General features: G+C 45.6%; 1 protein-coding gene across 2 annotated transcripts; it reads right to left on the bottom strand.

The window, feature by feature from the left end:
* Window positions 1-1,881: 1,881 nt before the first annotated feature.
* LOC129865373 (zinc finger protein 800-like) lies at window positions 1,882-27,369 on the bottom strand. 2 transcript variants are annotated; one of them, XM_055938117.1, is made up of 7 exons: window positions 26,993-27,368; window positions 12,592-12,766; window positions 9,854-9,949; window positions 9,217-9,360; window positions 8,081-8,427; window positions 6,241-7,985; window positions 1,882-3,817 (listed from the first exon to the last, which is right to left on the bottom strand). In XM_055938117.1, coding segments are annotated over exons 2-7 (2,496 nt in total). In that variant the 5' UTR covers window positions 12,755-12,766; window positions 26,993-27,368; the 3' UTR covers window positions 1,882-3,816. The 2 variants fall into 2 exon arrangements, with proteins under 2 accessions (XP_055794092.1, XP_055794091.1); XM_055938116.1 differs by lacking the exon at window positions 1,882-3,817 and having other exon boundaries at window positions 6,237-7,985; window positions 26,993-27,369.

Raw genomic sequence — 27,369 nt, 5'->3', positions numbered from 1 at the left:
TGGTGCCAGGTTTCCTTCAGATGTGACATTTGGCATTCAGGACAAACAGTTAAATTTTGGTTTCATCAGACCAGAGAATTTTGTTTCTCATGGTCTGAGTCTTTAGGTGCCTTTTGGCAAACTCCAAGCGGGCTGTCATGTGCCTTTTAATGAAGAGTGGCTTCCGTCTGGCCACTCTACCATAAAGGCCTGATTGGTGGATTGCTTCAGAGATGGTTATCTTTCTGGAAGGTTCTCCTATCTCCCCAGAGGAACTCTGGAGCTCTGTCAGAGTGACCATTGGGTTCTTGGTCACCTCCCTGACCAAGGCCCTTCTCCCCCAATTGCTCAGTTTGGCCGGGCTGCCAGTTCTAGGAAGAGTCCTGGTGCTTCCAAACGTCTTCCATTTAAGAATGATGGATGCCACTGTGTTCTTGGGGAGCTTCAACGCTGCAGACATTTTTCTGTGCCTTGATACAATCCTGTCTTGGAACTCTACGGACAATTCCTTTAACCTCATGGCTTGATTTATGCTCTGACATGCACTGTCAACTGTGGGACCTTATATAGACAGGTGTGTGCCTTTCAAAATCATGTCCAATCAATTGAATTTACCACAGGTGGACTTCATTCAAGTTGTAGAAACTTCTCAAGGATGATCAATGGAAACAGGATGCACCTGAGCTCAATTTCGAGTCTCATACCAAAGGGTCTGAATACTTAGGTAAATTACATATTGTTTCTTATATCTAATACATTTGCAACCATTTCTAAAACCTGTTTTAGCTTTGTCATTATGGGGTATTGTGTAGATTGATGAGGAAAAAATATATGTTTAATCAAGTTTAGAATAAGGCTGTAATGTAACATGTGGGGAAAAGTGAAGGGGTCTGAAAACTTTCCCAAATGCACTGTATTAACTCTTTAAAATGTCAACTTCAACGGGTAGGAACATCCCAAGGATCCCAGATAGCAAGGACCCAGAAACCATGCCACTGCTAAAATCTTCTAAAATGGTGCAGTTCAACACTAGAATGATCTACGATCGTCCTCTTTAAAGAGTGGCCATCAAAACTGCTTTCAAATGTGTGTTTTTCCACAACTGCATTAAGAATGTTGAAGGCTACAATGACTGGGAATGCATGTTTCTCTCCCTGTGTGCCACTTGCAATATGAAAGCACCTCAAGAGGAATATAGTTTTTTCACATATGGGGTTGTATGATTTAGCTGTTGCTGCTAGCTGAGGAAAATGTAATGTGGACAACAATTTTTCATTAGAGAATAAAAAATTCCCATAACCAAAGGTACCGCGTCTCAGCTCCGCCTGGCTCTCATATGGATCATAGGTCTTGACGGAACCTGGACCACTTTAACCCCTAGTGGGTGATAGCCTACTGACGGGTTGTTTCTCTGGAACTGGTGGCTTCTATGATTGTGGCTAGATGGAGTTCAGTTAGGAGAACTAACACAGCAGGTTAGGAGAACTAACACAGCAGGTTAGGAGAACTAACACAGCAGGATAGGAGAACTAACGCAGCAGGATAGGAGAATTAGGTTAAGGTTAGGAAAGGAGGTTAGGCTTAGCTACAAATTCTACAGTCGTCACTGACACGACAACTAGATGGAGTTGTACTAGCCACAACCGTAGAAGCCATCAGTACCATAACACCAGCATAATGAATTAATGAGGTGTGTGTCTGTGTGGAAGCCACAGTGCTGCATAATATGGCCTGGGTTTGAGACAGGGGGGGCTATAAGGTCAGACGGAATAACCATAAACTGAATATTTCATTCATAGATGTTGAACAAATGTTGAGGGTTTGATTACCTCAATTTATTCTGGCTGAAATAGTGAGGAAAATATACATTTCACAACTACAAAATAAAAACACAAGAACACATTTTCCTTTTGGGTCGTTTATTATTGGGTTAAAAGTTGATTTCTTCATGATGGATTTATGAGTTACATTATTTTCAACAGAAAACCTAACTGATCTACTCTTCTCCTTATCCTATAGAGGTGTTTAGGTTAGTTAGTACACAGTCCTGGGAAATGGCTACACTCTTTTATATCTGAATGTAGAGGACAAATAAGGAAAATCAGTCTTGAAAGGTAAAATCACTTCATTTCCCTTCTGCTCTGTCACAGATGTGCCGCCGAAACACACATCCTCTCGTTTAAAGAAAGAAAGAAAACTCCATGTCATTTCACCATCTGGTTTTGACACAGTCATATGAGTGAGAGTCTGAACATAACAGATTCTTCAGTGCATTGAACACATAGAGAAAAACTAAAAATTTCACTATTCAGATATATTGGAGCATATGTAACCAAACAGTAGGCTATACAATATCGCTACTTTCCAGGGAGATTCAAACGAAAACTATACATCACCTATACATCTGCCAATATATCTATCGTTTATACCATCCATATGATAGTTAATATGTACATCAGTCCGAGACCTGGTTTAACAAGCTTTTCCGTTAGAAAAATACAATTTGGTCTGTTTCTATTGTGCCATTGCTTTCTGACTGAACAAGACATGGTACATTTGGTCTGTCACCATGGCTACGTTTTTACAGGCAGCCAAATTCAGATTTTTCTCCCCTCCCTAATTGGTCGGTTTGACCAAACTGATCGTTTTTTTTTTTTAAGTCTGTAGCAAATTGAGTTACAAAACCATGATGCATCTGCAAAAGGACTAAGTGTCTTATTTGAAATAAATGTAACATTTTCGCCAGAATTTTGTGAGAATTTCATGAGAATTACCTATCAAAGCTTTTTTTTTTAGAGCTGATCTGATTGGTCAAAAGTCCAATTAGTGAAAAAAAAATATCAGAATTGGGCTGCCTGTTTAAACACAGCTATAGGCACTACTCAACCAACCAATCAATGGTCACCATCTCTTCAATGTGCCAGTGTATCGCTGGTCAGCTACCTACATGTCTTTCTCTGTCAGTTAATCACCCAAACCATATCTCTTGGAATGACAGAAAAACTAAAGCCTATCTGGATGAACTGAGTTAGTATGGAGTCCTTCCCAGTGGATGGATAGCTTACTATGAGCTGGGGAAATAAACCACTAACATCACTACTGCTGGCTCTGGCTGGGCCAACTTCACAGCCTACACAGGGGAGGTCTCTCCAACCCTGTTCCTAGAGTGCCACCGTCCTGTAGCTTCACTCCAACCCTAATCTAGCACACCTGATTCTAATAATGACCTAGTTGATAAGATGAATCGGGTAAGATACCACTGGGGCTGGAGTGAAAACCGACAGGAGGGTAGCTCTCCGGGAACAGGGTTGGAGAGCCCTGCCTTAAAGTCTGATCCTATGAAAGCAGAAATGGAGCACCCTCTACTGGTCAGATATGGGATATCTATGGTGTGCTAAGAGCGCTCCAGACCCTGCCCTCTTCTCTCCCCACCCCTAAGGTTTATACAGGCTCAGGTCTAAACCAGGTGTGTGTGTGTGTGTGTGTGTGTGTGTGTGTGTGTGTATATATATCTACATGTACAGTGATTGTAACCTACACACAGCAGTGTGATAGCATCAGTGCCTCCACAGATTGAGTGTCCACTGGCTCCACACCTCTGGCATCACGTTGGCTCCCATCCCTCCTTCTAGTGTCGGATTCCAACAATACTTTTGGTCCCTTAGATGGGAAGTCTCCCCTTCGTTCACCCCTTCCTCTCTCTCTCTCTCTCTCTCAGTTTCACTTTTCCCAGTCCAGCTGCTTTCTTCATCATCGTTAGCGGTGCTCCTTCATCCGTTAAGTCTCTCCTCTCAGGATGGAGGCTCCCAAGAACCAGGAGTGAGACGAGACTGGGGATCTGAGAGAGAGTGAGTGAGTGAGTGAGAGAGACAACAGCAGCTGTTAGAAGGCGCTCGGCAGTCAATTAGAGCCAGTTTAAACACCGTTTCTGTTTCCTCTCCTCTGCTCTGCTGTAACATCACTACCCCAAGGACTAGCCTCGTCCCAGACATAAACACCCTAACACTTTAATCAGTTGTCTGTCTGGACCTGGATGACAAACACACACACTAATCAACTGTCTGTCTGGATACTCTCTCACACACACTTTAATCAGGTGTCTGCACTCGCTCCCTTTCATTGAAACCTACAGTCGTCCAGGGGAGAAAACAAGTTCAACTCTCTGGAGAAGAAGCGACACCTGAATCAGCCTGTGTGTGTGTGTGTGTGTGTGTGTGTGTGTGTGTGTGTGTGTGTGTGTGTGTGTGTGTGTGTGTGTGTGTGTGGTGTGTGTGTGTGTGTGTGTGTGTGTGCGTGCGTGCGTCGTAGCAGACTGAGACCAAAGGGTTTCAATGATGTGTGATAAAAAGAGAATGTTCTTCCCCTCTCTGTGGTCTCTTGACACCCCACCGTGACTAACACTGTGCATAGATCTACACACACAAAACACAGTGGTGGGGTTAGTTTAATCACAGCTAAAGAGGCTAGACCTGAGCGGAGACAGGCAGACCACACAGAGCCCAGGGAAAAGAGTAAACCTGGAGGAGGAGGGATTCAGCCTTACTTCCGGGCCTGGCTACAGGATCCATATTTTTATTAGAGAGTGAGTGAACAGAGAATGAAGTTTGAGGACATCTAAACTCATAAGACATCGTGATATACGATGGTATCGCCCCACCCCTCCCCCCCATTGGGCTATAGCGCGAAATCACATGCTACAACTGGACGAATCACGACAAAGGATAACGTTGCTGAAAGCCCGGGCAGAGGCTCAGTGCAGGCAAATCTTTTCTAGTAATATTTTCAGGTGGAGCTTTTGGCATGGAACAGGTTTATGTGGCGCGCACATGACGGAGCAACGTGACGGCCAACTGACGAGGAACTGGCCGTCTTGCCGTAGTTAGGTTCTAAATCATGGGCTGGATAGAAGCAAAGTCCATCGTCTTCAGAACTGGATCATATTTGCTTTATTTGCCACATCCTCCTCACTTTATATTGTTGGTTCAATCGCTCATAAAACTGTGATTGAGAATAGCCTTTTTCTTCTTGAAAGCGGCAACTTTAATTAACCTTTAACTAACCTTCTTAGGCTATTAGAATATTGGGGAAATTGGCTCCGTTCATAATTTATAATTTTAGGAGGATTGGCAGCTTGGTTTTCGCATCGCGGGTTTTCTCTGCATCACACGGATAATGTCTTTATTAATAAGCTTAAACTTGACTCAACTTGTCATTCAGTTTTTCTACAGGCTATTGATATTTGTTCTCCCTCATTATTACCCTGGCTACTTACGTTTTTAGGCTATTCAAACAACTTCATGAGATGAAAGCGTAGCCTAGTCAAAAGTAATATTCATAGCCTATCGAAATTGAGAGAGAAGGGAAACCATCCCCCAGAAATTGAAAATAGAGATAGATAAGGATTAGCTGTTATAATAATATAATGTGTACAAAACATTAAGAACACCTGCTCTTTCCATGACTGACTAACCAGGTGAATCTAGGTGACTTCAATCAGTGTAGATTTTTAAGCCTCGAGACATGGATTGTGGATGTGTGCCATTCAGAGGGTGAATGGGCAAGACAAAATATTGAAGTGCCTTTAAACAGGATATGGTAGTATGTGCCAGGCACCTCGGTTTGTGTCAAGAACTGCAACGGTGGTGGGTTTTTCACGCTCAGCAGTTTCCCGTGCGTTTCAAGAATGGTCCACCACCCAAAGGACATCCAGCGAACTTGACACAACTGTGGGAAGCATTGGAGTCAACATGGGCCAGCATCCCTGTAGAACGCTTTCGACATGTTGTAGAGTCCATACCCTGACGAATTGAGTCTGTTCTGAGGGTAAAATGAGGGGGGGGGGGGGGGTGCAACTCTATATTAAGAAGTGTATGTATAAAATGAATAGGTTTAGGTTATAAGGTCCATACATCTGACAGAGACAGAGAGAAATAAACACAATTTTTGGACTGGACATTTTGCGCTGCTTTGGTGGAATTCTCCACTCTACAAAGCAGGAATAGGATATTACTCGGAATGCCACTTGTGTGCTGCCCTGCTGTGCGCTGCCCAGTCAAATAGGCTAAACCAAGTTCAAATAGGCTGTCAATCATCGTCAATAGACGATACTATCGTGATATCACCCAACCCTACTCTCCTGGCTCAATCTCTCTCAGTCCCCCCCTCCCTCTCATAACAACCCATTTCACACGTCACTTCCTCTCTCTCCCTCTCTTACTACAAGATATCGACAAAGACAACCATATGTGTAGTGAGGCTCACCAGAGCATTGCCTTGGACCGAGTGCTGACCCCCTTAGCCCTGGCGTCACTGGGCGGCATGCTGACCAGTGGCGTGGCGTTCCGGTGGCTCCTCTTATGGGAATCCAGGTAGAGTTTCCTGGCAAAGGCCCGTCCGCACACGTCACAAGCGTGGAGCGAGAAGTTCTTGGTGACACGCACCTCTGTGCTACTGCTGCTGCTCTCCTGGTGGGTGTCATGGCGACGCGTGTGGGGGGGCGTCGGGGCGGGGGTGTCGGGGTGTTGTTTGTCGTTCTTACGGGTGACAGGTGACCCGGTTTGGGCCTCCTGCTGCCTCTCCTGTCTCTCCTGGTTACGAGTGACCGGAGTGGAGGAGGAGAGGAGGTCCTGTTTGCGTGTGACTGGGTAGGAGGTGGTGGAGGAGTTGTTGAGGAGCTCCTGTTTGCGTGTGACTGGGGGCGTAAGGGGAAAGGGCGCCGAGTGGCACCCGTTCACCTCCTCCTTGACCGCTGTTCCTCCTCTCTTGTTGTTGTTGGCATTGGGGGGAGAGTTGAGGACCACCTCAGCCGGCCGCTTGACCGCACGCGACTCCAGCTTGGGCACGATCTTGGCCAGGTAGCCCGTCGACTTCTTGTGCACCACCGTCACGTGGCGCAGGACGTCCCGCTTGCGGCGGGACTCGTAGCGGCAGAGCGGGCAGCGGTAGAACTTGATGAAGATGTCCGTGCCGTCCGTATGCAGCTCGATGTGCTTGGTGAGGTTCTGGCGCGAGCTGAACTGACGTTTGCACAGCTTGCAGAACAGCTGCTTGAAGTCGAACCCCACCGAGAGCTTCTGAGGGGGTCTTCCAAGAGTCCCACTACCACTACTAGTACCACCGGTGCTGTTGATGGAAGTGGAACGAGTTGATGTCTTGGGGCTGCTGCCACCCTCTTCCTCTTTGATCTTTTGACCCGACTTGGTTACCACGGCAATGCCCTTCCTGTCCATGTCGCCAGGCGACGAGGCGGGGCTGGAGTCAGGGTCGTCCCAGGATTCAACCGCCTCCTCCTTCATGCTCAAGCTGTTGCTAGGGGTGCTGTTGCTAGGGGTGCTGTCAGTACTGGTGGCTGTTTTGCTGTTGTTGTTTTTGTTGGTCGCCGTGAATGTGGCTGCGGTCGTGGAGACGGCGCTAACGTTCTTGAGATTGTAGATCTTGTGGACGATGCGCATGTGTCTCTTTAACATGACCTGGGAGCTGTACTTTCTCTTGCAGAGCAGACAGCGGCAGGAGGCCAGGTTGTACAGGGCCGATGCCAGGAGAGAAGGGGCAGGGGGCACCGCGGTGGAGGCTTTGGGGGGCTGAGGGCTAGTAGCCCCCGAAGCTCCTCCGCTCTTCGGGGTGTGACCTCTCGTGGGGGAGGAGCTGGCGCTCTTGCGGGGCGGAGTGGCCTCCAGGGACAGCGGCTGGCCGGGGCGCGTGGCTATGTCCGGCGTGATGGTGTCCCGACGCAGGCCGCGGTGCACCTCGTCAAAATGGCGGCGCACGTTGGCCTTGGTGGCGAAGGACTTGAAGCAGACGGGGCAGGACTTGCCGCTGGGCGTGTGCAAGGGGCGAGACCGACCTTTGACCATGGAGAGGAGGCTGATGGGAACGGTGCGCGTCTCGGTGAACTTCCGGAGCTCCTCCAGCTTGGTCTGGTGCATCTTGCGACAGTGGCGGCGGATGCTGCGGCGAGAGTTGAAGTCCTTACCACACAGGCAGCACGAGATGGTAACGTCCTCCACCTAGGGAGAGAGAGACAGAGAGAGAGAGTATTATAGCGGGCGTTAGTTTGTGCCAGCGTGTGTCTGCTTGCGCGCTTTCTCCCGTGTGTACCCACCCCGCTCGTAGACCCCTCCTCCTCGGGCCGCGCCACCTCCTCTCCTCCCTCCTCCTCCTGGTCACTCCCCCTCCTCTCCTCCCCCTCTCCAGTCTGCCCATTCTCCGGCGTCCCTCCCTGCTCCCTCCAGGGCTCAGGGCTGTGTGTGCGGGTCCCTCCGGGGGTGTGTGGAGCCCGGGGGAAGTGGGCCAGCTCCTCCTCGGAGGACAGGAACTGGAACACAGCGTTATTGGAGGTCTGGATTGGCTCCAGGCGCATCACGTAGTCCGGCCGGTCCTTCCTGGGGTAGATGGCCTCCAGGAGGTCCTTCATGGCCACGCTCTGCTTGTCACCCTCGCCCGCTGGATCTAAGGGGTCAGGGAGGAGGAAGAGAGAGGCATTAGAAAAGGAACGTTTTCAATCAGACACCAATAGTTGCTCCCAAATGTGATGCGTATTGAGCCTAGAGACGTCACAACACTAAGAAGGAACATTCCCGGGAGAAGGAACGTTCTCAAACTTGCCAAAGGGAGAAACAAAAACACACATTTTTTTTCTGTTTCCAAATAAGATATGTAATGAGCACAGTGTGGCAACATCAACCACGTTTCAACCACATCATTAAATAGCAATTGAACGCATCTTTGTGGTTTCACAGACATGGTCTTATGATCCCTAGTTCAATACACAGACGAGAGAACAGAGGATTTCCTAGATGACTTGCTAGATATAGACAGATATAGACAGAAGTCATAGAGAATGGAAGAGTAGTAGCTAATTAGGCTGGATCAAAGAGAGGCTGGAGCATGAAAGAGAATTCAGTTGGAGTATAGGAGGAGAGAAAGGGACCAACTACATTAGGGAGAGAGAGAGAGAGCGAGAGGGGAGAGAGAGACAGAGACATGGAGAGACAGAGATGTGGCGAGACATGGAGAGAGAGAGATATGGAGACAGAGAAAGACAGAGACACGGAGAGAGACAGAGAAAGAGAGTGTAGACCAACAAAGACCGTGAGTGAGTGAGTGAGTGGTTAAAGTGGGGGACAGAAAAAAAGAGACAAGGATAGGCATTAAGTGGGCAGAGTGAGAGACAAACATCGACAACGAGGGAGACAGACAGAGAGAACAAGAGAGCCTTAGAGAGGTGTAGCCACGTACCGTCGGGCTTGGACAGTCTGGTGATGCAGTAGTACTCTTTGTGGGTGATGAGGTTGGGCAGGCCCCGGAACAAGCTGCGACATGTCTTACACTCAAAGATGGTGTCCACCTCGTTCAGCAGCATGTGCTTCAGCTGTGCAGTACCTACACATATAACAACACCAGGGGGCAGTGTTAGTGAGCACTGGCTGATACAGACAGACAGGACAAATAGGACTGATCGATTATCAACTCCTAGAGCCTGTAACCCTTTGGTGTTTGCAGATCGGAAGGAATATGATAGGTGTAATTAAATAGATTTAGTGTGGTGGAGGAGCGATCATCATTTTTATTCAGATCGGCAAACATTGAAAAAGTTGAAGCTAAGTGTTGCACTTACATTTAAGTCATTTAGCAGACGCTCTTATCCAGAGCGGCTTACAAATTGGAAAGTTCATACATATTCATCCTGGTCCCCCCGTGGGAATTGAACCCTGGTCCCCCCGTGGGAATTGAACCCACAACCCTGGCGTTGCAAGCGCCATGCTCTACCAACTGAGCCACACGGGACCACTTGAATCATGTTTCATAACAAAATGTATGACTATGTCGTGATTCCTAATTAAAAGACTATCTGAGTAGCGTGACTAGATGTTACCTGAGCGGAAGACCTCTATGATCTGCTGGATGCCAGACTTGGAGGTCTGGAGCTGCTGCTGCAACAGCGGAGGGTCGCCTGGCTCCACGCAGTACCCTGCAGAGGTCACACACTTCAATACAACACTTCACTCTGCCCCCAGCCATGGAGTGTGTGTGTGTGTGTGTGTGTGTGTGTGTGTGTGTGTGTGTGTGTGTGTGTGTGTGTGTGTGTGTGTGTGTGTGTGTGTGTGTGTGTAGAGAGAGTGGCTATTTCCTATAGGAAGAGACTGGAATGGGTTTGCTGCCAGAGCCTGGGCATATAAGAATAGAAGTGGTGGCAGCCCCTATACAATGACTGTGGTGTGTGCAATGTGTGTGTGTGTAGGCCCCTCCCCCGCCCCTCAGGGTGTGCTGATTTAATCCGACCCCCCTACAGCCTGTGGTCAGATGGTGACCGATCAAGCGCGCCGACACAGCCAGCACCAAACACAGGGGAGTAATCATTACGCCATTTCTGTTGCAGAACATTTTGTCTGTTGCGAAACCGTTCCAAACGAGAGTTTCTATTGCAATAATTCAGGTAGGTCCCTCCCCGTTTCGTTCCGTTTGCTCGGTATGCATCCGTTTGGTTCTTTACGGTTTCCGTAATGAATACACCACAGTTCACCCCTTCTGCCCCGCTAGAGCCGGACAAACAGGAAATGTGCGTGTGACAGTTTTATGCAACAGACAGAGCTGATGAAACAGATATTTCCCACGTTCCCTTCAGTTATTGGGGACTATATTTAGAGAGTATGGCCCAATCCAAAACGGACCCCTAAGCAAAATGGTAAAACTTCCACCTAGCCTATCAGAGGGCAAGATATTACCATATTGCTTATACCTGTCAAATCCTCTCAGATCTCCACAGGGGTCCATTTGGGATTGGGCCCTTGACTGAGGTTTCCCCTCTGTCTCCGGCTGCATTTCACTACTCCAGCATGTTTTCCTTTTCCCCTTCATCTGCACTGACGTGAAAGATCTGGACAGGCTTCAGCCATATTGCTTCAGGGCATTTCCACGTAAAAGGAGCCATGAGCAACAACATGTGAAGTCCATAGGAGCATGTCAAATTGGGTGTCAAATAAAAGATTGAGAGTATCTTTTTGAAATATTAAGGCTTGCGTCATTTTTCCCCCCCAACCATTTTCTATCCTAAACATTATGAATAAGAAAGGCTTTGATTTCTGATCAAACAGATGGAAAAGTGGGTCCTAGAAAACATCTACCAGAAAAAGTCCAACACTTATATTTAGTTTTGCCTTGTACGTTTAAGAAACATTGCCTTGAAATTCTGTTACCAAAACCCCACATATCTTTGAAGATATTTTCACATTTCTCTCCGATGATGAAAGCTCGCAGAAGTAATAAGTAAAGGTAGACCTACCAATTAGCTCTAGTGTTTTCACTGATATCTATTTTGTTTCGGAATTATTAAAGTGATTAAAACTGTTTACAACATTTCTGAAAACTCTGATACGGAATTACTGCAATTGAATTGGCTACAATGGGAAATCATCGAAGTCACAAACTACAGTTGGGTCACCTGCTACTTACTGTCCTCCCTTCCACTCTCATACTGGTTTTCTTTCTCTTTCTGTCGTCTGGTGGTCAAGCAAGTGTGAAAACATTCTGGACTCTCTCTCATTAATGTAATCTCTCCGAGACACCTACCCATGAGCCCCTTTCTTTCCATTTACTGTAACCAGCATCCGGATGTCCATAGACATTGAAAAGTAGTTGACATTTGGTCAGTTCGCCCTGGGCTTGATTTCAATGTGCACAGACGTCGCTGTTTGATACGCTCCGGACCGGCGTTAATTTCAACGTCCATTGATTTTACGTCCGGTCCCGACCGGCCTCGATTCGGCCCAATAGACGTCCATGATTATTCAAATCTGAACTAACCATAGACGTACATGCTTCACAAGTTAGGAGAGCACAGTCCTGTACAGTAGATTATACACAGTAGACGAATATACTGTGCTGCACTATACGGTACTGAACTCTATTGTACTGTACATTACTGTGTTGTACTATGATGTCCAAACTTGTGAAAGATGGATGTCTATTGTTTCATATTTGGTCCGGTCTAACCTAATTTGATCTCGTTTGGGGCGGAGCTCATTAAAATAATTTGGTATTTTATTAGGATCCTCATTAGCTGTCGCAAAATTAGCAGCTACTCTTCCTGGGGTCCACACAAAACATGAAACATAATACAGAATGACATAATACAGAACATCATTAGACAAGAACAGAACTACATACATTTAATAATATCCAGTGTACCCAACTATGAAAAGGAAGATATTGCATATTTATACCTTTGTGTAACTAGTATACATCGTTGAAATTGATATGCATAATTATGTGTAGTACAAATCCACTTCATTTACTGTATCTCTCAAAAGAGATTTCTTCAAAGTCATGGTGTCATGTCATAGCTGACACCTTATTCTTTCTGCAGACACCTCTCCTCTCCTCAGCCACTCTCCTCTCCTCTCCTGTCATGTCACTCTCCTCTCCTCTGTCATGTCACTCTCCTCTCCCAGTCTCCTCAGCCAGTCTCCTCTCCTCAGGCAGGACAGACTGGCCAACAATGAATGACTAAATATATTGTATCTATATAGCGCCTTTTACTAGTGCTCCAAAGTATGTTTTAAGGACTTCAATCAAACTAACGGTAGGTTGGTGTAGACAAGTGGGCAGTCTTACCTGGTGTCCTGGGGGCTGCGTCAGGGCCAGGGTTCAGGTCAGTCATTGGGTTAGGGCTGCTGGGCTGTGGCTCGTCTGTCTGGCAGCACTGGTCTCTGGTAACATGGCTCTCAGGCTCAGGTTGGGGCTCGTCCTGGGGGATCTCCTCCATCTCCACCTCCATCCTGCTGGAACTCTGATACACAGACAGACAGACACAGAGAGAGGGAGAGAGAGAGACAGAGAATGGTTAAGTTTACCTTTTAAACCTCACAGACACCCCTGGGCTATACGATGGTCAGGGAAACACTGAGACAGAGGTATGGGGTGTGGAGTTGGAAAAAGAGGCACATGTAACTGCCAAAATAAAGGAAACACTTAAGTAAATGAGGGATACAAAGTACACTGCTCAAAAAAATAAAGGGAACACTTAAACAACACAATGTAACTCCAAGTCAATCACACTTCTGTGAAATCAAACTGTCCACTTAGGAAGCAACACTGATTGACAATAAATTTCACATGCTGTTGTGCAAATGGAATAGACAAAAGGTGGAAATTATAGGCAATTAGCAAGACACCCCCCAAAACAGGAGTGATTCTGCAGGTGGTAACCACAGACCACTTCTCAGTTCCTATGCTTCCTGGCTGATGTTTTGGTCACTTTTGAATGCTGGCGGTGCTCTCACTCTAGTGGTAGCATGAGACGGAGTCTACAACCCACACAAGTGGCTCAGGTAGTGCAGTTCATCCAGGATGGCACATCAATGCGAACTGTGGCAAAAAGGTTTGCTGTATCTGTCAGCGTAGTGTCCAGAGCATGCAGGCGCTACCAGGAGACAGGCCAGTACATCAGGAGAAGTGGAGGAAGCCGTAGGAGTGCAACAACCCAGCAGCAGGACCGCTACCTCCGCCTTTGTGCAAGGAGGTGCACTGCCAGAGCCCTGCAAAATGACCTCCAGCAGGCCACAAATGTGCATGTGTCTGCTCAAACGGTCAGAAACAGACTCCATGAGGGTGGTATGAGGGCCCGACGTCCACAGGTGGGGGTTGTGCTTACAGCCCAACACCGTGCAGGACGTTTCGCATTTGCCAGAGAACACCAAGATTGGCAAATTCGCCACTGGCGCCCTGTGCTCTTCACAGATGAAAGCAGGTTCACACTGAGCACATGAGCACATGTGACAGAGTCTGGAGACGCCGTGGAGAACGTTCTGCTGCCTGCAACATCCTCCAGCATGACCGGTTTGGCGATGGGTCCGTCATGGTGTGGGGTGGCAGTTCTTTGTGGGGCCGCACAGCCCTCCATGTGCTCGCCATAGGTAGCCTGACTGCCATTAGGTACCGAGATGAGATCCTCAGACCCCTTGTGAGACCATATGCTGACACATGCACATTTGTGGCCTGCTGGAGGTCATTTTGCAGGGTTCTGGCAGTGCACCTCCTTGCACAAAGGCGGAGGTACCGGTCCTGCTGCTGGGTTGTTGCCCTCCTACGGCCTCCTCCACGTCTCCTGATGTACTGGCCTGTCTCCTGGTAGCGCCTGCATGCTCTGGACACTACGCTGACAGACACAGCAAACCTTTTTGCCACAGTTCGCATTGATGTGCCATCCTGGATGAACTGCACTACCTGAGCCACTTGTGTGGGTTGTAGACTCCGTCTCATGCTACCACTAGAGTGAGAGCACCGCCAGCATTCAAAAGTGACCAAAACATCAGCCAGGAAGCATAGGAACTGAGAAGTGGTCTGTGGTCACCACCTGCAGAATCACTCCTGTTTTGGGGGGTGTCTTGCTAATTGCCTATAATTTCCACCTTTTGTCTATTCCATTTGCACAACAGCATGTTAAATTTATTGTCAATCAGTGTTGCTTCCTAAGTGGACAGTTTGATTTCACAGAAGTGTGATTGACTTGGAGTTACATTGTGTTGTTTAAGTGTTCCCTTTATTTTTTTGAGCAGTGTATATTGAAAGCAGGTGATTCAACACAGGTGTGGTTCCTGAGTTCCACAAGAAATACAATAATTTGGTGTAACACCGGAATCGCATCCAATAAAGATCCAGACATTTATAGAATCTATGCCAATGTGTATTAAAGCAGTTCTGGTTGCTCGTGGCGGCCCAACGACCCTAATAAGACACTTTATGTTGGTGTTTCCTTTACTTTGGCGGTTACCTGTACATCTACAGACACTCTATGACTAGCCTATGTAACACCAGCATTATACGTGTTATAGGAGAACCTTACTTATATAGCAGAGCCACAGAAATACTGTATATGGCACTACGGAACCGATTCTATAGCTGCATAATTGGTCTGAGGAAAAAGTGACCTAATGAGTCATTATGCCAAGCACTATTTGATCAGCGGTGCTGTTGCTGATCTCGACACCTGCTGTGTCGTGTGGCATTGTTTGGCTGGGTCTGATAAGGGTGGGTGGTGGTTACACTGATGGCTGGGCAAGACTCTCGCCTGTCTGTCTCTCCAGGGTGATTGGAGATGTTTCCCAGCACACCCAGCCAGCCAGCTAACACACTTTCTCGCTCTCACACTAACACACACACACTAGGCTGTCAGAGATACGGGACTCTACACTGACCCTTGCCTTCGCTCACCCCTGCCCTCCTCTCTTCTCTCCCTCCCCCTCTCCATCCCTCACTCTGTCTCCATCTCCCGCTCGTCTCCCCATTGCCTTCGGGGAGGGGGGAAAATGCCTGAGCCATGGCTCCTCCTACCCTAACCACAGACATACACCTGACCAACCTAATGAGGAAGGTCTCTGACGACCTCAGAGGAAATAAGAAATGGGGTTTTATTGTACCAATCAGTCTCTTGATGATCCAGTGAGAGATTGGCTTCCTTTATGTACAGCGCCTTCAGAAAGAATTGACACCCCTTTTTGTTGTGTTAGACTGAATTTTAAATTGATTCAATTGAAATTTTGTGTCACTGATATACACAAACACACACACACACAATACCTCATAATGTCAAAGTGGAATTTTGTTTTTTGAAATGTTTACAAATTCATAAAAAATGAAAAGCTGAAATGTCTTGAGTCAATAAGTGTTCAACCACTTTTGTTATGGAAAGTCTAAATATGTTCAGGAGTAAAAATGTGCTCAACAAATCACATACGTTGCATGGACTCATTATGTGTTCAATACTAGTGGTTAACATGATTTTTGAATGCCTACCTCATCCTTGTACCCCACACATACAATTATCTGTAAGGTCCCTCAATGGAGTAGTGAATTTCAAACACAGGTTTAACCACAAAGACCAGGGAGGTTTTTCAATGCCTCGCAAAAGGGCACCGACTGCTAGATGTGTCAAAATAAACAGATGCTGAATATGGTGAAATTATTCATTAGGCTTTGAATGGTATACAGTGGCTTGCGAAAGTATTCACCCCCCTTGGCATTTTTCCCATTTTGTTGCCTTACAACCTGGAATTAAAATAGATTTTTGGGGGGTTTGTATCGTTTGATTTACACAACATGCCTACCACTTTGAAATGCAAAATATGTTTTATTGTGAAACAAACAAGAAATAAGACAAAAAAAACAGAAAACTTGAGCGTGCATAACTATTCACCCCCCAAAGTCAATACTTTGTAGAGACACCTTTTTCAGCAATTACATCTGCAAGTCTCTTGGGGAATGTCTCTATAAGCTTGGCACATCTAGCCACTGGGATTCTTGCCCATTCTTCAAGGCAAAACTGCTCCAGTTCCTTCAAGTTGGATGGGTTCTGCTGGTGTACAGTAATCTTTAAGTCATACCACAGATTCTCAATTGGATTGAGGTCTGAGCTTTGACTAGGCCAATCCAATACATTTAAATGTTTCCCCTTAAACCACTCGAGAGTTGCTTTAGCAGTATGCTTAGGGTCATTGTCCTGCTGGAAGGTGAACCTCCGTCCCAGTCTCAAATCTCTGGAAGACTGAAACAGATTATCCCTCAAGAATTTCCCTGTATTTAGCACCACCCATCATTCCTTCAATTCTGACCAGTTTCCCAGTCCCTGCCGATGAAAAACATCCCCACCGAATGATGCTGCCACCACCATGCTTCACTGTGCGGATGGTGTTCTCAGGGTGATGTGAGGTGTTGGGTTTGCGCCAAACATAGAGTTTTCCTTGATGGCCAAAAAGCTCAATCTGACCAGAGTACCTTCTTTCATATGTTTGGGGAGTCTCCCACATGCCATTTGGCAAACACCAAACGTGCTTGCTTGTTTTTGTCTTTAAGAAATGGCTTTTTTCTGGCCACTCTTTCGTAAAGCCCAGCTCTGTGGAGTGTACGGCTTAAAATGGTCCTATGGACAGATACTCCAATCTCTGCTGTGGAGCTTTGCAGCTCCTTCAGAGTTATCTTTGGTCTCTTTGTTGCCTCTGATTTATTCCCTCCTTGCCTGGTCCGTGAGTTTTGGTGGGCGGCTCTCTCTTGGCAGGTTTGTTGTGGTGCCATATTCTTTCCATTTTTTAATAATGGATTTAATGGTGCTCTGTGGGATGTTCAAAGTTTCTGATATTTTTTTTAGAACTCAACCCTGATCTGTACTTCTCCACAACTTTGTCCCTGACCTGTTTGGAGAGCTCCTTGGTCTTCATGGTCCCGCTTGCTTGGTGGTGCCCCTTGCTTAGTGGTGTTGCAGACTCTGGGGCCTTTCAAACAGGTGTATATACACTGAGATCATGTGACACTTAAATAAAGTCCACATGTGTGCAATCTAACTAATTATGTGACTTCTGAAGGTAATTGGTTGCACCAGATCTTATTTAGGGGCTTCATAGCAAAGGGGGTGAATACATATGCACTCACCACTTTTCCGTTTTGAATTTGTTTTGAATTTTTGAAACAAGTTATTTTTTTTAAATTTCACTATATCAATTTGGAATATTTTGTGTATGTCCAATATATGAAATCTAAATAAAAATCCATTTAAATTACAGCTTGTAATGCAACAAAATAGCAAAAACACCAAGGGGATTAATACTTTTGCAAGGCACTGTATAAATACACCCAGTCACTACAAAGATAAAGGCATCCTTCCTAACTCAGTTGCCTGAGAGGAAGGAAACTGCTCTGGGATTTCACCATGAGGCTGATGGTGATTTTAAAACAGTTTAATGGTTATGATCTGAGAGAACTGAGGATGGATCAACAACATTGTAGTTACTCCACAATACCAATCTAAATGAGTGAAAACAAGGAAGCCTGTACAGAATACAAATATTCCAAAACCTGCATCCTGTTTGCAACAAGGCACTTAAGTAATACTGCAAAAAAGGTGGCAATGAAATGAACTTATTGTCCTGAATGCAAAGCGTTATATTTGGGGGAAAACAACACAGCACATCACTGAGTACCACTCTTCATATTTTTAAGCATGGTGGTGGCTATGTTATGGGTATGCTTGTCATTGGCAAAGACTAGGGAGTTTTTTTTAGGTTAAAAAGAAACGGAACACAGCTAAACACGGGAAAAAATCTAGAGGAAAACCTGCTTCAATGTGCTTTCCACCAGACATTGGGCGACGAAGGAACCTTTTCCGAAGGGCAATAACCTAAAACAGGCCAAATCTACACTGGAGTTGCTTACCAAGATGTTCATGGGTGGTTTAGTTTTGAATTAAAATCAGCTTGAAAATCTATGGCAAGACTTGACAATGGTGGTCTAGCAATGATCAACAACCAACCTGACAGTGCTTGAAGAATTAAAAAAATAATAATAATGTGCAAATATTGTACAATCCAGGTGTGCAAAGCTCTTAGAGGCTTACCCTGGAAGACGCACAGCTGTAATCACTGCCAAAGGTGATTCCAACATGTATTGACTCAGGGGGTTGAATACTTATCTAATCACGACATATTAGTGTTTCATTTTTTTTATTAATTTGCAATAAACGTATGAATTTTTCGACCACTTTGACATTAGTATTTTGTGTAGACCGTTGACCCAAATATATTACAATTAAATCCATGTTAATCCCAATTTGTAACAACAGAATGTAGGAAAAAGTAAAGGGGTGTGAATACTTCCTGACGGCACTGTACTTCTGATGAGAGAGAGAAAACTTGTCAGCTCACTCACTGATTGATGAGTAAACAGTGAGGAAGACTGTCTGTATTTAATTACTGTATGACAGACGCTGTGAAGAGGAAAAGGGACAGACAGACAGTGGGCTGGAAACAGGAAGGAGTGCAGGGATGGTACCATTGAGAGGACACTCCTGGGAGTGTGTATACACTAGAAGCAGGTGTGTGTAGATTGGGAGTCAGAATATAAAAATAGTACACTAGGAGTGAGGGACTATTGTTTAGGAGAGGTGGGAATAGTATATCTTTGGGGTGCTACTAGGACTGTTTACTGGTAGGATATATACTGGGGTTGAGGGAGGGAACTGGCCTTGTCTCTACCTTAGTGTGTTGCTGAGAGGTCTTCCTCGGAGCGGATTTGGCCTTCACCGTGCTGCTCTCTCTCTACCCAAACACCTGCAACAACACTGGAAGGAGCCCATGTTCCAGTGTGTGTGTGTGTGTGTGTTTTCCACCATCACCAAACGATGTTTAGATGCTGTCAGAGGTGAAAATAGAGGTAATACCTCCCTCTAGTGGTGGTCCCAGGCTAGTGCAGTTCCATCCATCACATCCACCTGCCTGACTGTCAGCACACTTCCAAGTCTTCATTTAAACTCAGCAAAAAAAGAAACGTCCCTTTTTCAGGACCCTGTCTTTCAAGGATAATTCATAAAATCTTAATTGTAAAGGATTTAAACACTGTTTCCCATGCTTGTTCAATGAACCATAAACAATTAATGAACACGCACATGTGGAACTGTCGTTAGGACACTAACAGCTTACAGACTGTAGGCAATTAAGGTCACAGTTATGAAAACTTAGGACACTAAAGAGGCCCTTCTACTGACTCTGAAAAACACCAAAAGAAAGATGCCCAGGGTCCCTGCTCATCTGCATGAATGTGCCTTAGGCATGCTGCAAGGAGGCATGAGCACTGCAGATGTGGCCAGGGCAATAAATTGCCATGTCCGTACTGTGAGAAGCCTAAGACAGCGCTACAGGGAGACAGGATGGACAGCTGATCGTCCTCGCAGTGGCAGACTACATGTAACAACACCTGCACAGGATAGGTACATCTGAACATCACACCTGCGGGACAGGTACAGGATGGCAACAACAACTGCACGAGTTACACCAGGAATGCACAATCCCTCCATCAGTGCTCAGACTGTCCGCAATAGGCTGAGAGAGGCTGGACTGAGGGCTTGTAGGCCTGTTGTAAGGCAGGTCCTCACCAGACATCACCGGCAGCAACGTTGCCTATGGGCACAAATCCACCATCGCTGGACCAGACAGGACTGACAAAAAGTGCTCTTCACTGACAAGTCGCGGTTTTGTCTCACCAGGGGTGATGGTCGGATTTGCATTTATCGTCGGAAGGAATGAGCGTTACACCGAGGCCTGTACTCTGGAGCGGGATCTATTTGGAGGTGGAGGGTCCGTCGTGGTCTGGGGTGGTGTGGCCACACCAGATACTGACTGTTACTTTTGATGTTGACCCCCCCCTTTTGTTCAGGGAGACATTGATCTCAGATGTTGAATCTTGTTATGGTCATACATATATTTACACACGTTAAGTTTGCTGAAAATAAACGCAGTTGACAATGAGAGGACGTTTATTTTTTTTCTGAGTTTATTATTCAAAGAAAAGAGTATGTGTGTGTGCCTCTATCAGAGACTGCCCAACCCTCATACCCACCCACACACACACATTATATTTTCAATGCACTGTGAAGTTGATTTACGGTACCGTCTCTGACTGTACCACGTATTGACCACCAGATGGTGACAAAGTCCATGTTTTGGAAGTCGTCAAAGAAGATGCCACAGTAACTATTTTATTCTGGCACTAATGCCTGAAGAGTCAACCCCCCTGTCGTGAGTCTGGTTCCTCTCAAAGTTTCTTCCTTCCAGGTAGTTTTTCCTGGTCACTGTACTAGTGCTTGCTGACTCACTTTAGGTTACTGTAAGGCACTTTGCAAATGTTTTGGTTAAGTCGGTGTATCTGTCCTCAATTTGCACAGATATGATCAAAACTAGTTTTCAGATTTCTATTCTACCAAACCTAACCTAATTCATAGGGAGGAAGATGGTCATCGCAGTTTCAGAGCGGGGAGAAATTCAAGAGCATGTTCAATGAAGAGTTCAGTGGTAATGCTCTCGAGTGCATCAGACAGAATGGCTGGGTATAAATTGAGTCAATCCAATGTTGTGGGGCTCAATCAGAAAACATGCAGCTATCATCAGAGAGGTGACCTGATGATGAAGACTTGGTAACACGCTCAGGCGTTTCCATGGAGACAGAAACAGAAGTAGTTGTTCCTACTCAGGTAATATGAGTATTTATCAGTGGGCCTGTAGAGACATACACTGCTACCAGAACAAACTCACAAGAAAGTCATTTAAAGGGTAAATCTGTGATTGCTACGTCAATTTTTTTTTTTTACTTTTAAATTCATGACATGCCACCGTCCCATTGATTCTTGAAGAATATAACTCATAAATGCCGCATAAGTTAGCCGAATTGTCTTACCCCATCAGAACCCAAAATATAAGCTTGTTTTACTCCTTTGCTAGTAAACAATGATTTGCAGACCAACACTGTATTGCCTCAAAACATGGTTAAACTTTAAAACATGTTGTTCTCATGGATGGTCAATCCTTGCACCCATAGCTCTGTTTATGATTTTAAGAAGGGTTACATTTCTCCACCCCCATCCCTACGCTATTTACCAAATCAGTGGCGGGGGTCATTGATTTGTCATTATTTGAACTGCAGATTGCCCCTTTAACGTTGGTTAATAAGATGTACACTGCTGTGAAAGTACTGAAGCCACACCTGCACAGGACTCCTGCTAGGCAGTAGGAAGTGAAAATAATTGAATGAAGAAATGATGGAAAAGTTCACAGCAATTATTTCTATGTGTAAGGGATGAGTTTATAAGTGCTGGAACAAAGACCGGATGCGCTCTGTTCACGTCGTAACCAGTGTGAGACACCATAACCTCACATGGAGACTGGCTGCTGCCCCCATAAACACACCCACTAGACTAGACAGACCACCAGCACACCATAACGCGGGTCTGCCCTTACAGTGAGTGATTCTCAACTGAATCAATCTAAATCCTGTCTAACAATAACAATAGGCTGGGCTTGGATGTTTACATTCACTTGTTATGCAACCCTCTCCTGGTCATTGTAATGAATCTGACGAAGAATTAGACCAAAAATATACATCATCATAGCATTATATAGGCATAGTTTCTCTTGCCCTCGGCTAGTCTTCTTTAAATGGGCTAGAAATCAGTTTCCAAAGTGGGCACTGTTTAGGCCTATACTTTCAAATCATAACCTAAATATAAACCTCATCTCCACGAGCTAAATACTGTCAAATTAAAATGCATTCAGATGATTTTACAAAAAAATGAAATACTACTTCTTGTTTGAAAGCAGAAAATTACCCTAGACAAGTGTAACTAACATGCGCAGTGCCCAACGTGGCGCAATAACAAAACCAAACGTTCAGTTGGATAATACGCCCCACTCGGGATGAAACCAGAAATGGTACAGCGTTTCCCCCGCTTTAATCTGAAAGGATGCTTTGTTTTTATGATTCATTATCGAGTATTTATTGTGTGCGCTATTCGTAAGAGCTTTACGGTCGAACAAAATGTATTGGTACGTTTACCATACAGTGGAAAATAATATCCATATTTTGAGAAGTCGCGAGATATCGACACCAGCGACTCCACAATGGCCACAATGTGTTGTCAAACGTGAAGGACGAAGTGAACTGCTCTCACTGATTAACAAAAGTCCCCGGAGCCAGCCAGCCACCATCCCCTTACGCATTCCACGCAATGAGGAAGAAATGTTGCGAATCCGTGAAAGAAAATACCATAAAACGATGCCTACACTGTTCCATAACATCTCCAACTCGTCTCCACTAGCGAGCGCGCATTGATTGTTTAGCGTTTGGGTTTACAGTTATCTTTCAACGAGTAGCAGTCTCCATTAGCAACACCATATCCCATGGGCGTGCGAGGGCCGCGGGCTGTGACGCAAATGCCACTGGTGATTTGCAAACTTGACAGATCTAATTCAATGTGGCTAGATGACTATTCACCCCGCATTTAAAACTATAACATTCCCCTCCGTGCAGATGCCAGTAGCCACTAGCCAGCATATTATGTTAGGATTCGTTGCATAACTCGCCAGACCAACTTAATAAATTGTGCAACGGGAGAGAACGGGTGCAGTAGCCAGTGTGGATATTGTTACGTTTTGAATATGATGGCCCAATCAACAAAACACGTGAAATGACACAGCGACTTATAGTGACTTCGCTAAACATGGATCTATGGTAGCCAGCACTTGGCTACGTTCTGCTAGGACGCATGCAGCTGACGTTAGAGGAGGGCAGGGCAGGGCAGCCAGCGAGTGGAACTTGGGACTTCATTCATACATAGACCATACGGGCGCCCGGATAAAAGGGCTGCATGAATACTGTATTGTGTGCTCTTTTCTCCAAGAGTCCCCAAGTATTTACAAAAGGTTCGCCCAAAAATATTGTGGCGAAACACAGGTGGTTTCAGCAGCTGCCGATACGTATGGAAAACCATTCACGCCACCAAACATTTTTTAAACGTCTACTACCTAAAAATGTCACGATAAACTTACCTACATCAACATTTTGATATAGTAGATCATACATAAACTCAGCAAAAAAAGACACGTCCTCTCACTGTCAACTGCGTTTATTTTAAGCAAACTTAACATGTGTGAATATTTGTATGAACATAACAAGATTCAACAACTGAGACATAAACTGAACAAGTTCCACAGACATGTGACTAACAGAAATTGAGTAATGTGTCACTGAACAAAGGGGGCGGGGGCCAAATCAAGTAAATCAGTATCTGGTGTGGCCACAAGCTGCATTAAGAACTGCAGTGCATCTCCTCATGAACTGCACCAGATTTGCGAGTTCTTGCTGTGAGATGTTACCCCACTCTTCCACCAAGGCACCTGCAAGTTCCCGGGCATTTCTGAGGGGAATGGCCCTAGCCCTCACCCTCCGATCCAACAGGTCCCAGACATGCTCAATGGGATTGAGATCCGGGCTCTTCGCTGGCCATGGCAGAACACTGATATTCCTATCTTGCAGGAAATTACGCACAGAATGAGCAGTATGGCTGGTGGCATTGTCATGCTGGAGGGTCTTGTCAGGATGAGCCTGCAGGAAGGGTACCACATGAGGGAGGAGGATGTCTTCCCTGTAACGCACAGCATTGAGATTGCCTGTAATGACAACAAGCTCAGTCCGATGATGCTGTGACAAACCGCCCCAGACCATGATGGACCATCCACCTCGATCCCGCTCCAGAGTACAGGCCTCGGTGTAACGCTCATTCCTTCCGACGATAAACACGAATCTGACCATCACCCCTGGTGAGACAAAACCACAACTCGTCAGTGAAGAGTACTTTTTTGCCGGTCCTGTCTGGTCCAGCGACGGTAGGTTTGTGCCCATAGGCGACGTTGTTGCCGGTGATGTCTGGTGAGGACCTGCAAGCCCTCAGTCCAGCCTCTCTCAGCCTATTGCGGACAGTCTGAACACTGATGGAGGGATTGTGCATTCCTGGTGTAACTCGGGCAGTTGTTGTTGCCATCCTGTACCTGTCCCGCAGGTGTAATGTTCGGATGTACCGATCCCGTGCAGGTGTTGTTACACATGGTCTGCCACTGCAAGGACAATCAGCTGTCCATCCTGTCTCCCTGTAGCGCTGTCTTAGGCGTCTCACAGTACGGACATGGCAATTTATTGCCCTGGCCACATCTGCAGTCATCATGCCACTGGCACGTTCACGCAGATGAGCAGGGACCCTGGGCATCTTTCTTTTGGTGTTTTTCAGGTTCAGTAGAAAGGCCTCTTTAGTGTCCTAAGTTTTCATAACTGTGACCTTAATTGCCTACAGTCTGTAAGCTGTTTGTGTCTTAATGACAGTTCCACAGGTGCATTTTCATTAATTGTTTATGGTTCATTGAACAAGCATGGGAAACAGTGTTAAAACCCTTTACAATGAAGATCTGTGAAGTTATTTGGCTTTTTACAAATTATCTTTGAAAGACAGGGTCCTGAAAAAGTGATGTTTCTTTTTTTGTTGAGTTTATATAGGACATGTTTCTTCATTTGTAGCATTGTGTGGCGATGTCCATCTATCCACTTTGCAGAGATCAGCACAGCAGGGCCACCAGCAAAGGAATGGTCAGCTGGTATTTGCCTCAACACTTTGATTTGGTTTAATACAAAATATTGAACCAAAAGCACTGAGAAGATGGAACAAAGTAGCCTACTGTTGTTTAGACTGATTTGCCTCATGATTTGTCAACTCGTGCACAATTCATTGGCGCTTCAGTCTGATCGACGTTGTTTCCACGGAATTTGAATGAAATTACGTTCAACCAACATAGAATAGACGTTGAAATGACGTCTGTGCCCAGTGGGTACTAATAACAACCACAGCTAACAACCACCACTACAGCACAACTTTGGTTTATATTCAAACTTTGGCTGGCTAGGCTACCTAGACATTTTTAATTCAAAAAGATTGATTGGAATGAATCAATCAACACAATAGTGATGGCATACTGTTTGATTAACTCTTCAATTACAAATGCAAAGGCCTACATGATTCAGCACTGAATAAAGCAAGCTCAGCCCTGTTAGTTTTATTGTCCAATTGCAATTGTTGTCTCTTTGTCTGTGTAAAGGACTTCCAATTAGTTCATTTTTGAAATATAATGAATATGAACAAGTGCAAGGTTGTTGCAGTTTGACAGGGTATTAATGGTTTCGTCCTCCCTAGGGCCCAGAGTAAAACAACAACAACATATGACCTGATTAGAAAAAAACTCTGGTCCCATCATAGCCCATATAAAACTGTTTTACATTTGATTTATTACTATGTCCTACCCTACAACTTGGGTCTGGAGTTTTACCTAGTTAGGTTTGCCTACCAGATCAGGAGGAACTCTGTGCCCCTCACTCTGGGGCATAGCCTAGTGGTTAGAGCATTGGACCAGTAACTGAAAGGTCGCTGGTTTGAATACCCAAGCCGACAAGGTGAAAGATCTATGTGCCCTTGAGCTCCAGGGGTGCTGTACTACTATGGCTGACCCTGTAAAACAACACATTTCACTGCACCTGTCCAGTGTGTGTGACAATACAACTTTTGGGGGGGAGGGGGGGAAGAAACATATCCTATATAGGCCTAGAGAACTATCTAAAAATGTCAACTTAGTATCACAAAATGTTGATTTATGTAGGCCCATCTCAAAATGTCGACTTAGTGTCTGAACATTTTGAGATAGTGTCAACATTTTATGACTTAGATATCTGCATTTTGAGATAGTAGGCCTGTTGACATTGTGTGAATGGGCTTCCATAGATATGTGCAAAGCAGCATATCGTTGCGCAGCACTGAACTTCCCCAGTTTTGTGCTAACTACGTGATTGTCCAAAGGACCATTTTATTCAGTCTGTCCTCATTGGCAATCTGGGAGCCAGGGCGCAGGGCAGTTTACCGTTCTCATGGCACGATTTGCATTGCCCCATTATCCCCGAAAATCTCCTTTACACGGTTATATTGTCAGCCTCAAAACGCCAGTATTTTGAGCAACAAAAGACCAGCTTAACTTGATCAAAGCAGAAGCCAAGTACAAAATGCACCTTTCAAGCCGTAAAAGAGAGGCCCCTTCTACATATTGCAGCATGGCAGGGGAGTGCGGCGTAAAAACGGGCTAACCCAGACAAAATAAATACAAAGAGAACGTACAACACTCACATAAACACATCCATCACCATCTTAGGGAAATCCCTAAACCACTCTCAGATATTTGGCTTTGTAAAGACTCTCCCGAGGGGACGATATTACGAATGTAAAACCCTGCGCTTTGCGGCTCTGTGCCACCTTTTCCAAGAAGCAGCTTGGCGCACAGACCGGTGACCCTTCCGGCTTTGCGCGTCTTTATAACGACTAGATTTTACCAACAAATATAATTGTAACAATGAAATATGAATAAATACATCTAGTTGTAACTATCATCGTATTTGAGTTCCTGGAAATATTATTTAAGGGCGAGTTTGAGTCGCCGAAACCAATTCCTCTCCCCTCCATGGACAGGCAGAACAAGAGAAGGATGACGCCATTTTCTGCAAAAACAACCACGTTCGGGGAGCCAAGGCGAGGGCTTTTACGCTTCCATAACGCGTTCCAGGTCTTCGATCAGACATTTAGGGCGAATATAAATGTGTTAAGAATAGTTCTTACCTGTAGAAGTCTTAACCTGACGATGGAATCCGGTTTCACTGAGTAAAGCTACGGGCTTGGGCCGGAGAGCTACTTCGAGTCCGCGTCCCTGTCTGTAGCTAGCCGGAGATTGTTTATTACGCCTCTCAGCGCTCGGCTCGCTCCCTCGCGCTGAACAGTTCCTCCAGCAGCTGCCTTTGTGCACTCAGAGGAGACCTTTCAGCTAAAGGCGGCCGCTGCGCAAAGGTGCAGCACTTCTACTTTTCTTTATAAATGCCAGTGTCGTTGGCACTTTGGGGGGTAGGAGAGGAATAGTTGACCCCCCGTGATCGAGGAACACTGTTGCCAAATTCAGGCCGTTTAGTGCTCCATTTACTAAGCGCGCGCACAGGCTTTCC

Source organism: Salvelinus fontinalis, chromosome 11 (assembly GCF_029448725.1).
Source record: "Salvelinus fontinalis isolate EN_2023a chromosome 11, ASM2944872v1, whole genome shotgun sequence".
Lineage (NCBI taxonomy): Eukaryota > Metazoa > Chordata > Actinopteri > Salmoniformes > Salmonidae > Salvelinus > Salvelinus fontinalis.
Note: the sequence above shows the minus strand (reverse complement) of the source record. Positions and strands in the feature narration are given on the sequence as shown.